Here is a 16786-nt window from a genome sequence, read left to right on the forward strand (position 1 = left end):
TAAAATAATCACAAAAACAATCTCTACCAAGAGTGGATTTCACATCGAAATGAGACTAGTCTTATCTTGAGTTAGGACGAGTTACTCGTCCTAACTTATGGACTAGCCTTAAGTTTACGAGACGAGACTAGTCTTATCTTGAGTTAGGACGAGTTACTCGTCCTAACTTATGGACTAGCCTTAAGTTTACGAGATGAGACTAGTCTTATCTTGAGTTAGGACGAGTTACTCGTCCTAACTTATGGACTAGCCTTAAGTTTATGAGATGAGACTAGTCTTATCTTGAGTTAGGACGAGCTAGCCTTAAGTTTACGAGACGAGACTAGTCTTATCTCCAGTTAGGACGAGTTACTCGTCTTAACTTATGGACTAGCCTTAAGTTTTTCTCCTGAGACTAGTTCTAACTCTTTGGTAAATCGACCCCAGGTACATCAAGAAGCAATAATAATAATAAAGGGTCTTGCTCAAAGACACAAGTGTCATGACCGGGATTCAAACACAAACCATGATGACTCAGACACCTGGGGTCGATTTCACAAAGAGTCCTAGGAGATATACAAATTGCATGGATATTCCTAAGTTAGGACAAGTAACTGGTCCTCACTTGAGATAAGGCTAGTCCTAACTCTTTGTGAAATCCACCCCAGGAAAATAAGTCGGATGTACTACATCGCACGGCCACATCATGCCATGAAAAGATTGTGAAATCTCAAACATAATTGATTTAATAGATTTGATTTTCCCGCCCATAAGGTTAACAATTTTACATCTTGCTAACAATTTATTATTAACAGTTCTTAAGTTGTTGAACTGCTGTTGGTCTTTTAGGAATTTTAGATTTGATTTTATGTATAGTCCCCCTTGTCCATTTCAAAATGTTTTTTTGTACTTCATCAAGGGCAAGATTGGCATCCAAAAAACTCACACATTGCCAAAAAGTGTTAAGACCTAGCTCACAACATTGGCATGTCTTTTCAAAGCTTAACGAAACTATAATGACATCTAATGTTTACACTTACCCCGTGGTCCCATTGGATTTTTTCTTTGCAGCCATGCAGAAAGTTACTGTGACTGGCTTAGGTGTATAGATTCTACTGTGTGAGCAGTTCCCGTTTTTTGGGCCCTGTCAAATTACCGTGGCTGCGGTAAGGTCGAGGCCAGTTTACCATGCGTTCCCATTGGATTTAATTTTGTCATTCTACAAAAAAGTCACGGTACTTTAACTACATGTAACAAAAAAAGTTCAACGGGAACACAGCTTTAGCAGTCCAACCTGCAAACTTGAGGACCCTGCCCATGGTGTGTCTGCAGTGTTGGTATGCAGAGCTGCCATTGTTGCGTCTTACAATCAGGGAGATTTTGAACAACAACAAGGGAGTATTGAAAACGTTTCCTCCTTGATCAGGGAGATTTTTAAATTTGTTTATCAGACCACGGAAAGATTTTCTTTTTTTCATGGAACTTTCTGCAGGATCAAGGAGAGTTGGCAGCTCTGCACACTGTCCCTTGTAAACAAAATAATTTTTGTTCCTCATCAGCCGTCGATTTCACAAAGAGTTAGGACTCGTGTAATTAGGACGAGTAACTCGTCCTAACTTGGGATTAATCTTAAGGTCTGCATGTAACAGTGCAGGGTTGGGACTCGCCCCAAGTCATAAGATTAATCCTAAGTTAGGAAGAGTTTTGTGAAATCGACGGCTGGACTCGTTACGTTCATCTAAAAAAGCACAGCATGCAAATTCTACTTTAACTGTGTACCTCAAGTCTTGTTTAAACAAAGGATATTAGTAGACCTTTACTTTGTCTTCATGCTGCCTATGAGCTGTCCTAGCTCGACAGTACCAACTTGAGTAGGGTGCTTCATCAAAAGGTGGTTCTTAAACCAGGAGTAGTTGTGCGACAGATACCCACAATACCGACATTTGAAGGTGCTGTATCCAAGATGGCGTCCAACGTGCTGTTTGAGTGTGCTCATGCTTGTAAAACGCTTCCGACATTTCAGACATCGCAGTTGACTTGGGTTGATCATGGCTTTGATGGCTTGAGCCTTCTTGGAGGCGGATTCCTGGTTTTTCTTATTGCTGCCCTGCTCCAGCGACGAGGATTCCTCCAGGAGGTGGATGCGGGTGTGTCGCAGCAATGAGCTGTGGTACTGAAACCGCTTCTTGCACTTGAGACACTTCATGTTCTTCTTGTCCATCATCGTTTGCAGCAAGGCTTTGTCTTCTTCCTCCTCCTTCTCTCGTGGACCTTTAGGCGAGACGCTTCGGTGATTCAGTCTTGCCTGACGCATCGGAGTCTCTCTCTCCTTCCCCAAGACAACTGAATCGACTAAAGATCTCCTTGAGGTCCCTGGAGAGCTTGTTGAAGAGGATGCTGTATCCTTAGATGGGCTCTCAGTGACTTTACTTGTTGTCAACTCGGTCTTATGTCTAACTGGAGATGGAGATACATTGCCTTTGACGTCATCTGTTCCTTTGGTACTAGTCTTCTCAGCTGCAGACGCTTTGGCAGATGTGCTAGACTGCTTCGTAGATGCTGTAGTCTGTTTAGAATGAGTGCTTCCACCCTTTGAGCTTGCTCCTTGCTTTGGATTCTTCTCTTCAGATTTGACTGATTTGCTCGTTGACCCAATGCCTTTTTTAGAATCGGAATCATCAGTGTTTTGACTCTGAGTCAAGTTGATCCAGACCCCGACCTTCATGGATTTGATAGCCTCTGAAATTTGCTGAATGGTACGGAACTGCCGGCCATGTTTGCCCATCATATGACGGCGCATCTGTGTGTAGTCATTGTTTTCATAGGGACACATACGGCATCTGTACCGATTGTAACCAAAGTGGTTACAGCAGTGTTGCTGCAGTCGCCGCACTGTCGACAGCTGCTTGTGGCAGCGACGACAACGCATATTTTTCTCATCCATGGTCTGCATGACTTTGCCCCTGGCAATTTCCTCCTGGGTAGCGTTGGATGCAGGAGTATACTTCCCTTCAGCCTGTAACTTCTCTCTCTCATGGATGACTTTGTGCCGTGCCACATTACGACGATTGGCGAATGTCTTAAAACAGATGTCACAAGTTGGCGAGGAGCTGCTGTCATTGTTATTTTGAGCACTCTTGCTTTCGGAGCTTTCCTCACCCTTTTCCTCGATCTTGCGACTCAGGAGTTCATCTACTCTGTCAGTGGACAGGTTATGCATAGCCTGGATGTGGCGACGCACATTGTACACAGATGGGCTGCGATACTGACACAACGGACACTTGAACAGTGGCTTCTTGTGGATTCTCATGTGCCATGCGAGGGCAGTCCAATTCTTACACTTCTTCTTACACACTTTGCAGGTGTTCCTTGCAGATATCTGCTGAGCTGTCAAACGGGGAGTAGCAGCCGTCTTCTTCTGTCGAGGAGATACACTGCTAGACTTCTTGTCAGCATGAGGAACACGTGGTGAAACACTCGACCGAGACATAGTTGGGCTCACTGCAGATTTGGGGGTCTCTACTTCAACTCGTAGCGAGTCTTTCTTCCCCATTTCAGATGGAGGAGAGGTACATTTTTCCAGGTACACTTGAGTATTCACGGTCTTAAGCAGGGTGTGCAGTGTGTCTCTTTTCTCCCCAAATGTAGCAGTAGGGATTCTTCCTGCTTTGGCAGCCTGACGGATGGTTATCTCACCGACAATCTTAGAGGTGTCTTCGCCATGATCTCTCAGAGAGTTGAATGCACTTAGTTTGTTGATCTGTTCCTCGTGGAGAATCTGATCAGGCCTGACAACTTGCTGCTCCACCGCTCTTGATGTGGTTGGGATCTGGCGAAGGACAACAAACTTAGAGTCCTCAGGGTCATCTTTGACAAGTTGAAAGTTCACTCCTCTACTGGACTGCTTTGAGGTGCCACCTTTCTTTGTTGATGTGCCTTCTGATTTTGTTCTGATGTCTTTGTCAGGGATGGAGGCTCCCCAAGACAGAATGTGGGCGGCTTCTTCAGGTGACATTCCATACTCTCTGGCATCAGTGTTCTGTCGCTTACCGACCACATGGCCGTCAACGCCGGCACGCTCAACACAAAAACACTTTTTGTGCTCGACAAAGTTCAGCAGTCCACGGAACAGGCTGCGGCAAACGCGACACTCGTAAATCACGTCGGCTTCCTGTAGGATAAGCTGCTTCAGAAAGGGCGTGCCGAAGCGGAAACAATTAACGATCTGTTGGATGCCTTGGTGGGCGGGATTCATGGCTGGATGAAGGATGGTAACATCGGGCTGTTTAGCCTGGGCGTCTGGCCCTTCTTGACCCTTGGCGACGTCAGCTTGGGTATACTGCACACCCATGTTTGACATGATGGCAACGTGAGCAGGATGTAAGTTGTCTGGAGTAGAGGAAACAAAAAATAAACAGAAAACATTTATTTTTACTTTCATGGGTTATGGTAATCTCTTTCATGGTATAATTGTACAACAAAACATTTCCATACAGAAAACAATCTGTCTGAAATATGTTTGGTAGGCCTGGGCGAATTATTCAAATATCCGGTTAATGGCGAATAGGTTTTCCTATCCGTAACCGCGAATGCCTTTTTTTTCTTAACCGGATATCCGCATAGGGCGCGAATAGCTATTTATAAACCGGATAGTTCTGTAATAACCCGATATTCTTTAGTATCCGAATATCCGCGGACGTCGGGCGACAACTGATAGGAATGTTTTGTCTGAATCCTTATGAAACTTCTATTAAGACAGCATAAAACAGCATAAATTAAGTATTTAACTATGCTCACCTCCGTGAAGAGTTAAAACAATGACATTTCTGACGTAATTTGTTCAAAGATTACAAAAGTTTTCCTTTACTTAGAGTCAATCACGATCAAAAGAAAAAGCAAATCGCCATCTTTAAATTAGATCCGGTTATTTTTATGAATGAACCGAGTGACACTGTCTAAAACTAATATCAATCCGCCCATAAGATCTCATTCACAAACGAACAGCGCCCTCTAGCAGCCAAAACAAATATTTTCAATATTTTCTTCTTTTTTTAATAGCGCCCTCTAGCGGCGAAAAAAACTATTCGAATATCCGGTTAATTTCGGATAGTTGGGCAGCAGTGTCCGAATATCAAAATTTGACTATTCGTCCAGCACTAATGTTTGGAATGTGTCCTACACATGTACATTTATAACTAAGGAAATTTGACTGTATCAGTACTATAAAGCAACTTCATATTGAAATAGCTTTGTAGAGTTGTGCGCAAGTCTATTTTCCTAAATGTTCCAACTTGTTTAAAGAAACAAGAGAAAAAATAAATAAAACCACTTTAACCGTTTCTACAGATCCAAATCAGAGCTATGAGCTCTAAAAGAAGCATGGTAAACATGGTAAACCCAATTCCAATGATTGAAAAAAAACACTGCAATCCAGTCTTTAACAGTCACAAAACCACAAGCAACAGTGGGGCAGCTACAAAGCAAAATGTACAGTCACAAATTGTACATGTAGAAGATTTAAAATAATGTATTATATTTGTAGGGGATTAAGAAACATTCTACAGGAAAAAGGGATGGCTTAATTTTCCAAATCATTTTAAAGAAAATGAAGGTCTAATTTCTGTTTTACTGTCAGCTTTGTTTTTAACCATAAAAGACAATGGACACCTTTGGAAGGCCTAATTGTCAAAGACCAGTGATCTGTTCTCACTTGGTGTATCTCATGCATAAAATAACACATCTGTCAAAATATGGACTCATTTGGTCATCAAAGTTACAAGAGAAAACTGTAAGAAAAAACACCCTTATCAATATAAACCACAAAGGAAACTGACTGGGTAATTTTTGAAATGATTTTGGGGGTTGAACAAAGAATTGACTAGAGTGGGATTCGAACCAACAACCTCCGTTACACAAACACCCTTGTTACACAAATTTGTCTTAATTTGCCTTTCGGATGCCTTAAAAAGGTTTCAGGCCTGAATTATTTTATTATATTAAAATATTTGAATGAGAAATTATCCCTTTCTCAAAAACTACAGTATGTTACTTCGAAGGGATTCGTTTTGCACAATGATTTATCCTATCAGCAGTTCTCCATTGCTCGTTACCATAAGTTTTTTTATAAGGAAAATTTAATATCATTAGTCAAATTATAAGGAAACCTGATCCAATTTTAAATGGTTATAACTGGTTAAGACTGGTTAAAAAATCCCAATGCTAAACAATTTTTACAAATTGATGATCCAACCAGTAGACTTCTGTAAATAATGTCAATAAACGATTTCCCTTGTATTGCAGTACATGTATAAAGCGGAGCAAAATGCTATACAACAAAATTCCAATTGCTTCTAAAAAAAAAACTGGACTTGCTATATCAGCATTCAGTGTGTACAAAATAAGTTGTCTAAATTTCTTGCTACAGCTGTATGCTTAAATTGCTGGACGGAATCATTTCCTGAACATGCTGAATGTGATGTAAGTCATGAACATAAGACTAAACAGTTTAGAAAGATAGAGGGCAGCATTGATTCCACTCATACCATGGATGAAAATAAAGTTGCCGTTTATAGCTTCTTGCACTTATCTGAACCAAGTAACACTGTCTGTAAAGTATTGAGCTGTCCTACTCAGGATCAGGAAATGTAACCAGGAACAATAAAGGCAGTGGACACTATTGGTAATTACTCAAAATAATTAATAGCATAAAACCTTACTTGGTAACGAGTAATGGGGAGAGGTTGATAGTATAAAACATTGTGAGAAATGGCTCCCTCAAAAGTGGAGTAGTTTTTGAGAAAGAAGTATTTTACCACGAATTTGATTTCGAGACCTCAAGTTTAGAATTTGAGGTCTCACAATCAAGCATCTGAAAGTACACAAAAAAACACAACTTCGTGTGACGAGGGTGTTTTTTTCTTTCATAGTTATCTCGCAAATCCGACGAACAATCAAGCACAAATTTTCACAGGTTTGTTATTTAATGCATATGTTGAGATACAGCAAGTGAGAAGTCTGGTCTTTGATATTTACCAATAGTGTCCACTGGCTTTAATGTATGCTACGTCTTGTTGCGGTACAACAGGGTACACATGCAGAAGTCTATTGGCTCTTCTTGACAATTTGGGGAGTGGGGTTGCTGTGTGAAAATTGTGCAAGTTAAGTTGGGCGCTCAAAAATGTATGTTTGTGTCTCATATGCCTGCTGCCAATGTTTCATGTATTTTTCTATTTAACCGAGTTTGTCTTTTGAGTTTCTATATTGATGTTTTAGAGCTCATATGCCCGCTGACCGATGCTGCTGTTCCATATATTTTTCCATTTAACCGAGTTTGTCTTTTGAGTTTCTGTAATTTGTGTTTTAGATATGAGGCCCTCATAGTATTGTTGTTCTAATGGTGAGCAGTTTGAGTTTAATCTCAATCGTTTTGAATTAATTTTTTATTACACATTTCTCAGAATGCTGGTCAATAATATTTGTCTTCAGGAGCAGAGTGTACTGTTCGAAACTCCGAGACACAACCGGCTCTTTTCAGAGCCAACACTCACCCCAAGAGATTTACAAATGGTTGTACCCGCAAGTTTACTATTTATTTATAGTTTCGTCTTATGTCTCAACAACATGCAAAGCTTCAAACAATACATGTACTTAACATTTGTAAAGTTGCATAAAGTAGCTCGCCCTACAAAATTAACAAATCAACTGGGACAAGGTAGATCAATGCCACAAATCGTTAGATGCAGCTATGACCTCCTGATTTTGTATTAAATCTTTTATTGCACATTTTCTCATTGTATCATAATCATCACTTGCACCTAACCCATACTCCCTCAGAGAGTACATATAGCAAGGCATTTCCGGCTTGGTAAAGAGCACCCTATCAGGAAATAGTACATTTCTACTGGAGTGTTTCAAGGGCACCAAGTCAATGACCAGGGGGGCATGGAGGCAATCACCTTCGTTGCCTCTGTGAGCAAGCCTGCTCCCCCTAGTCCCACTTGCCCACAGGTGCGATCACAATGTGGAACTCTCTATAACTTTGTACCACAAAATTCAAATCTCTTCTCAAAACTTATCTTATGTCACAAGTAGGCCTGGGCGAATAGGTTTTCCTATCCGTAACCGCGAATGCCTTTTTTTTCTTAACCGGATATCCGCATAGGGCGCGAATAGCTATTTATAAACCGGATAGTTCTGTAATTACAACCCAGTAACCGGATATTCTTTAATATCCGAATATCCGCGGACGTCGGGCGACAACTGATATGAATGATTTGTCTGAATCCTTATGAAACTTCTATTAAGACAGCATCAAACAGCATAAATTAAGTATTAAACTATGCTCACCTCCGTGAAGAGTTAAAACAATGACATTTCTGACGTAATTTGTTCCAAGATTACAAAAGTTTTCCTTCACTTCACGTAGAGTCAATCACGATCAAAAGAAAAAGCAAATCGCCATCTTTAAATTAGATCCGGTCATTTTTATGAATGAACCGAGTGACACCGTCTAAAACTAATATCAATCTGCCCATAAGATCTCATTCACAAACGAACAGCGCCCTCAAGCGGCAAAAAAAAAAAAAAAAAAAACATTTTTTTTTTTTTTTAATAGCGCCCTCTAGCGGCGAAAAAACTATTTGAATATCCGGTTAATTTCGGATAGTTGGCCAGCGGTATCCGAATAACAAAATTTCACTATTCGCCCAGTAGTCACAAGTTTTCAAGTTTTACTAATTTTGTTGTGTCTGTTTTTCTGTTTTTCTGGGGTTTTTTTTTTACTGTGCCTTGAACACCCAGCAGGGTGGATATGTGCGCATTATAAGTCTTATTATTATCATTAGAATTATTATTAATAATGTTCTGGATTCTGGCTGGGAGCCAACCACTGTCCATGTAACCTGCCCCCCCCCCCCCCAACTCACCTACATGTAAATCCAATGAATGGCAAGTGGTTATGTACGGTTGTGTCATGGATTCAAGTGAAGAAAAAGAAAAAAACAGTATTTTATGCTAAGCTGATAATTCTTATCCCTCAGATTTTTTTTATAATGCAAGATATTTTGTTTGTTTAAAACATTTGTAGTAAAGTTTACATTCCAGTCATACCAACAGTCTCATAATACAGTATACCAGCATCATGTGACATCAGAATAGTGAAGATGCTACAAGGGACCAGTGAATGATTTCCCAATACAAATTACACGTGTACATTTCCATTGCTCCTAAAAAAACACCATCATTTGCAGCCCGGGAATTTCATCTTTATGTCAAGGTCATTTTTATTTTGCAAACTTCTGAAGGTGCACCAAGGCCAAGACCATGGGCAACCAAGCTGTAATTCCAGGCTTGATTTGCAACTCAATACATTGAGTGTGAACAAATTTGGTCTATGGAGTCATTCAGACACAGTACTAAAGTCGGTTTTAAGGCGGTTTTAACTCATTTGGGTTTAACTTTGTGTGTCGGAACGCTCTTAAAACTTTTAACCGAATCGAGTTGAACACGAACGAGTTAAAATTGTTAAACGCTATGCACATCCGGTTTAACTCTCAACAGATGGCCCAGTGAACTTTGTAATCATTACGTAAACACAAGGTGACCAATGAACAGGACAAAAAAACGGATGTTAGAGTAATGAGGTTGGTTTGCCTTGACCTCTTTAAACTGCGAAGATAAACCGTAAAGGGGTGCTTTCTGAACGCAAGGGGAACAACTTTTTACGACCACCTCGAAAATTAAACCGGTTCGGGTCTAACTTAGTATGCTGTCTGAACATACCCTAATATGCATTTTATTGGCCTAAATGCTGGGTGAAATCTACACCTACTGTGTATCTGACCAAGTCTCATGCATCTGCCATGAGACTCAAGCTTTAGGGGGTTTGTCTCACGCTCCCACGCCCCACAACCATTTACTGTGAAAAACCAAAATGGGTAATAATTGCCAATTGGCAAGTCCCTACCTTCATTTAGGAGAGGCAATAATGTTTCCAATAGAAACCTTTATGTTTCAATGCTGAGATATTTCCCCCAGTTGTCACCTACAGTAGCGCATTTATGTAAAGCACTAAACTTGGAAATGTACGCGCTCGTTCTGATGAAATTTTATGGAACATTTCGTTAAAAAAACATAGCCTTGATGTTCGTGGATGTGGCGCGACAAGTAGTCTTTGGGTCAATGCGGTACTCTTTACTCACAGTGCCACTAAGGCAACAAGCAGTGCGGAGTAAATCAGGGCGCTGTAGCGACCCCAAAAAATACTTTTAGGTAATGCAGCAGCTAAGGATTCGTGGCACTTTGATGGTGGTAAGTATTGTTGTGGATCGATTTTGTTTTGGTTTTTAACACAAAATTGAATTATTTTTTATTTTATTTTTTATTTTTTTCTCAAAACACTATTTTTTGGGGGCACATCCCATAATCCAAGTTATACCCCAAAAATCCCTAATCAAATGAATATTTTTTTTAAGGGTGGGGAGGGGTGGTTCTGAAAAAACTTGCACCTAGCTGGTGTCTGAACTTGACATCTCTTGAAATTCAGTGGTTTCTGTTCCTCCTTTTCACCTCTGTGGACCCTGGTACGAACACCTAGCCTTATAGACCGGAGCCTTGTATTGTATGTGGATTGGGTTTCCAGTCCCAATATGAGTACATGGGTTTTCCCCCATAAGGGTTTTTTCCCCACTTGTTTCATATTTCTTAGTTTTGTTTGTTATTGGTACATACATTGGACGTGCAATATAAAAAATAAAATAAAACTTTGTTCGTTCCATGTCATATTCAGGATAGGCCCATGTACCTTAGACTTGGAGTAGTACGGTAAATTTTTTCGATTAAGAGTTCATTGACAATTACTCTTTTGTTCTCATGTTAGTGTCTAGATGGTACATAACTCATGTAGTTCATAAATTAATACAGCCCACAATGCAATATAAGGAAAAACAAAAATGTAAGCTTGAATGAACTTTTTATCTAAAATCAAATTATGTAAAAACGACACACAAATTTATTTTGAAAGAAACTTCTGAAAATATTACCTGAAAAATGGAAATATATCATGTGACACAATGCAAGGGTTAAACATTAGGCAAAGCAAAGGACAAACGTAATTCATTTCTTTTTTGAGTTGTGCCATTTTGGCAAACCAATCATGGCCACTGACTCATGTGTGCACAAAAATACACACACGGCCGGTAGCCGACACATTCGTTCATGACGTAAACATCTCAATTTTGGACTTTCGAAAAGCATCTCAAATTCCAGTCCACATATATTGGCACATGTACCACAGCATACAGATAGTACAGTACGCTCGTCTGGCATTTGGAGACGAAGCAAAGGGGACAATTTTGAGGGTAAAAGTTTCACGGAAATATTGGCACTTTTTCGGTACAAGAGCCAAAATGCACGAGTCCTGACGCACCGCGTCTGCACTCAGCCGGTTCGGGCCCCAACCGACCCCAAAACAACCCCCAAATTCACCCTTTCGACCTACCTCGAAACCAACAAAAACACAACGAGATGCTGTCAAGAGGTGCTTGAGCTATCACTGGCTACTGGATGGGTTTCCAACTGGACGACAGGGGGGAAATTAGCGAAGAATTTGCGAGGAATCGACACATGCCGGTTTCCGCACACCGTACGAGGGCAGAAGAGCAATGGCGCACACTCACTCTTTCTTCTGCATTACCCACAATGCAACGCGAAACAACCCTTGCGAGTTGGCGGTCGTTTAGTAAAATCACACGTCCGCTATGGCTGGCTCGGAGGCTACGCACGGTCCGCGTTCACACGGCTCGATTTCTCAGTGCTCCTGGGCTTAGTTTAATAAAAGCTGCTAAGCAGCAAATTCTGCGAAGCAAATTTCCTGTCTAAGCAAGAATTGACCGAGGTATTAGTCGCAGCAATGTCCTGTAAAGTTTGTTTGACAGTGCGAAGCAAGTTGCTCTGCGTGTTTATTACAATTGGGCCCTGGTGAAAAGAAATAAAACTTCAAACAAAAATAAAAAAATGAGCTATAAATAATGGTTTTTTTTTTTTTTGTAATTAGTTTCTCTTAAATGTTCATTTGTGTACCAATAATGGGATTGGTAATCATGACATTAATCTGGTTGCTCATTGTACAATATTTTGGAAGGAAATCATGGATCCGGAAGACCTTCTAAAGTCGGTGTTTTCCTTGGAGGTTTTCATGGAAGTAAAATTAAGTGAGATACAGCCGGGACTTAATTTTCGTGCAATATGATATTATCTATGATTAGGACCATAAGATGAGTAAAAATGAGATTATTGTTCGCGGCCCATTCTGGTCTGTCCCGTTCTCATGAGTCCTAAGACAGATGGTCCGGCAAAACGAAGAGGGCACACTTTCATAAAGCCAACACAAACACTAATTGCTAAGCACAGACAAAATGGTAGATGAACAGTATAACAAAAACAGCAGTTTTTACAAAGCCAATTTTGTCAAGCAGTATTTTCTGCTATTAAATAAAACAGCTTTGGCACACATGGTCTCGCAAAAATCCGATTCTCTTCGGTCTTGCAGGGGGGGGGGGGGGCTATAGTTCCTTGCGGGCACTGTGTATGGGGGGAAATTATATTAAAATGGCTAGTGCAAATTGTCCATTACAACAACATCATTTGCAGTGTACAGTAGTGCCTGGTGGTGTCGGGTCAATTAGTGTCTCCGGACGGCATGGCGGTGAAACTGTTCCTCCACTCAACATCAAGCAGTTGCCGGGGAGCGGGCTACAATAATGTCGAGGAGGAACGGGGATCATTATACACACCCGCTCCGCTCTGTTTACTTCACGAAGGCCTTGACAAAAGGCAACCAACTGCTGCTCGGCCCGCAGTGTTCCTTCTGAGGAGACCCGCCGGTGTGGCATAGGAGATTCTGTCCGAGATATGCCCCTCCCCCCCCCCTCATATGTTTTTTTACCTTGTAAATTCAATTGTAATTTAGCCTTTGGCTACAAATATTTGAATAAATATGCTGCATAATGCAATTATGTCCGCCCGGACACATTTGCATATGCAGTTGTGTCCGCCCCGTGCAACTTAACCGTCCTTGCAGTAAATTAAACGCCCTTGGTCGACGGAACACGTTCGCCGTTTTTTATAAGCTAAGTGCATGTCATGAATGGCATGGGTAATGTTTGGCCGTTGGGTATTCGCTGCAATCATAAAAACGTGAATATTCATGCTGCATATAATACGTAGGTTCAGTGCATGCACGCTCGCTTACAGTCATGTACATGTCCGCCGGACGGTCTTTGCATAGCCCCGGACACGATTGCATATGCAAAAGTGTCCGGAGCAGACAGTATTGCTTGATGGACACAATTGCATCTGACACCGGCAAACTTGTGTACAAACTTCTTCTGATAGCGCCCTCTTTAAATCACCCTTTTCAGCCCATGTTAATTTTCCATATGAGGAACAGAATCCCCTGCGGCCAGAATTCCCTTGGACACCGGCAGGCCCAGAGAAACATCCTAGAATTGTCCAGCATCAGGGGGATCAGGTTGGCTCAGTGGTTTATTCCTCCCTTGCCTTTCCTCTGTGGACTTTGCGGTTCTAATCCCACCTCAGACCGGAGCCTTACATGACTGGATTGGGTTTCAAGTCCTGATTATTACGGCATGGGTTTTTCCCTCCCACGTCTAAAACTGAACACTCTCCTCGTTTCATATCATTCCCGTTAACGCTAGTGCTGTTGGATGTATCATAATAATGTGTAGACACTTGTTGTTGTTGGCCCCTCAAAATAAATATTCCATCTTTAGGCGGCTAACCAGGCCGGAGCGGAACCATTTGGGTCAAATTTCATAAAGCCTGTATAAATAGGCACAACAACTTGCTAAGCTCAGAAAAATACTGCTCAACAGAAACAGAGTTACAGCCAAAAAGACATTAACGTTTACATTTTTGTTACGTGCCCTACTCGATTTATTTTTTGCTTGGCAAACAAATTTGTCAAACAGTAATTTCTGCTACACAGCTTTCAGCAGTTCTACTCATAGTTATAGTGTCCCGCTAAAGCTTCGTCATTTAAAAAAAAAAGAAAAATTAACGGGCACTCTCCGACTCCATACTTTGCCGTGCTCCGGGAAGACCGTCCTTGCACCAAGTCCATGACGTGTCCGAGGCCCCCACCCCAGCCGTGCAAGGGCCCGAACCGGCCCCTCGTCGTGCTTTAATAACGGACTGAACCATTGCTCGGATCCCTCAAGGATAATCGAAACGAGACGTGCCGTCTACAGCAAAAAAAGAAGAAAAAAATCAATTGAAAGCATTGATCGCTTGCTGCGACTTTACAACGAAAGGTTCACCCAAGGACATGCCCAGGGTAAACAGGATGTCGAGGGTTCAAGTCCCAACTCACCGCCCGATGGAGTACCCCACAGCCTCTGTCGGAACATTGTTTAGTCACAAAGAGAGGTTTGTGGTAACACCATGTGATCATCTCTGTTGAGTAGGGCCTATAGTGTTGGTTCTGAAAAGAACCGCTGATTATACGACTCAACGGTTCGATCAGTTTGATCTGATCGTCTTCAGGGAATGCTGGACTCTCTGTTTATGTACAGTTACTGCCTTGGGGGATTAACGGCAGTGACTGCAAAATGTCACACCTCAAATCAGCATGTTAGTGTTTCCACTTTCCAGTGTTGGTTTTATATGCTCTTCTTCGCAGTTGCGGCCTATTTTGATAAAGCTGTTAAGCAGAATATACTGCTTAGCAAATAACGCAAATAAGTGGGGCACCAGTTCCAGCTATGTACACTTTATGGAATGTTGGCTAGTAGTAAGATTTTTCTGTGCTTAGCAAGTTGTTATGCTTAGCAAGTTGTTGTGAAATTGGGTTCATCTGGACCCGAGGGACCATGTACAGGATGTGTGCCAAAAGTTGTCGGGATATGTACCTCCATCATGGTGCGGCCATAATGGTTTTACCAATGTAACCAAACCGAGGACGAAAAGGCAATAAGTCTGGTTCCTTTTTGTACAGTGACTATTGGCATCCATTACTGTTACCAGATACAATGAACATGACCAAGATGGCTGCTGCAGGGTGTCAAAATGACGCCTGGATATAGTGACGGGTCAATATCAATCAAAACCCGGATGAAAAACATAATGTTAAATTTGCATCGGGGATAAACCATATAATTTTTTATATTTTTTACTTTGTACAATTTTATTGTGGATGTTTCTCTTTCAGCGCATAATGTTACATAGACCTATACGGTGATATGCGCTTTAAAAGAGTGGTTTCATTAACTTAGAGCGATATTCCCCACCTTTATATATATTTCTTTAGTGTCAGTGTAGGGCCTAGAACTGACAGACTATAAATCCCACTGGGGTCGGTTTAGAATTTCAACTCTGACAGTTCACAAAATAGTGAGAAGCCTAAAGCTGCGATATAGTGATACTATAGTTCTTGATTATAAAGGTGGACCAATGATATATGATCACCCAAATAAGCCACGTATTTCATATCATAGGCTTACGTGCTATTCATCTATGATCCATTTTCTAGAAGAAAAACTGCAAGGAACGAACAGTTCTATCAGATTCATTCCACTTGTTCAGTAAAAGCTAAATATTGGACATTACTGATTATAGCAAGGCGACTAAAATTTAACTGATGTTTGATAATGAATATTTTGTTATAGAAATCTACAATATTATTTTCGGCAGGGATAAGCCCACATAAATTGTATGTGATATGTTGCAATAATGGTATTTCCACCTTTCTTTTATTAGAAAGAGTCTTAATAGAAGTAGATCAAAGAGCACAGTTTATTTCATGTGAACAAAATAACGGGTTATTATTTCTTCTCACCAGGCTGACTTAAGTCTGCATTCAGATGAAAGTCTAAATATGTTCGTCATTAAAAAAAGGGTTCCAGTTTTCAGTTTCTGGAAAGAGTTTTGTGCAAGGATTCCAGATGGTACTTTTCTCATATATCAAAAGTCTCAAAAGCCAAAGTTGTTCAGATGGTACTTTTCTCAACACTAAAAAGTCTAGGGTTTAGATAAAACCTTTACCATCTATCGAAAGTTTTCAAATGGTACTCTTCTCACCCATCAAAAGTCTCAACAGTTTAAGATTTTCAGTTGGCACTTTTCTCACCGATCGAAAGGCTCAAAAAACGAATTCAGACTTTTCTCATCTATCAAAAGTCCAAGGTTTTCAGTTGGTACTTTTCTAATCAATCAAAAGTATCAAAAGTCAAAAGTTTTCTGGTGGTACAATAATCATCTCTCAAAAGTGCCAAAAGTCCAAGGTTTTTAGATGATACTTTTCTCAATAATTAAATTATCAAACGTCTTAGATTTTCAGATGGTACTTTTAACATCTATCAAAAGTCTCACAAGTCCAAATTTTGTTTGAGTTGGTATTTTTCACATTATTATTAATGGTCAAAGGTTTTTTCGATATTGGACTTTTCTCATCTCCCAAAAGTCTCAAAAGTCACAGAGTTTCAGATGGTACTTCCAATCCATCAAAGGTTTCCTCAAAAGTAAAATATTTCTAGGCTATCAAAAGTCTTGATAGTTCATTAGTTTCAGATGGTTCTTTTCTCATTAAGCCCAATGTTTTTTTTTGAGATGGTACTTTTTTCACCTAGCAAAGATTTTCAGATGGTACAAAAGTCCAAAATTTTCAGAGCGGTACTTTTATGTATCAAACGTATCAACAGTTCAAAGATTTCAGATGGTACTTCATCAATCAAAGGTCTCAAAATCCAAGGTTTTTTGAGATGATACTTTTCTCGTCTGTCAAAAGCCTCAA

The 16786-nt window shown here is 40.6% G+C and overlaps 1 protein-coding gene across 1 annotated transcript; it reads right to left on the reverse strand.

Annotated features, from left to right (window-relative positions):
* Positions 1 to 346: 346 nt before the first annotated feature.
* On the reverse strand, positions 347 to 11621 carry LOC139949602 (uncharacterized). Its single transcript, XM_071948027.1, has 2 exons — positions 11477 to 11621; positions 347 to 4368 (listed from the first exon to the last, which is right to left on the reverse strand). Exon 2 carries the CDS (start codon positions 4337 to 4339, stop codon positions 1796 to 1798), a length of 2544 nt encoding a protein of 847 aa, XP_071804128.1. The 5' UTR covers positions 4340 to 4368; positions 11477 to 11621; the 3' UTR covers positions 347 to 1795.
* Between the last annotated feature and the right edge of the window lie 5165 nt (positions 11622 to 16786).

This window comes from Asterias amurensis, chromosome 17, assembly GCF_032118995.1.
Source record: "Asterias amurensis chromosome 17, ASM3211899v1".
Lineage (NCBI taxonomy): Eukaryota > Metazoa > Echinodermata > Asteroidea > Forcipulatida > Asteriidae > Asterias > Asterias amurensis.

Excerpts from the sequence above, each read along its gene's own strand:
- LOC139949602 (XM_071948027.1), bottom strand. The coding sequence starts at position 4,339 with ATGTCAAACATGGGTGTGCAGTATACCCAAGCTGACGTCGCCAAGGGT.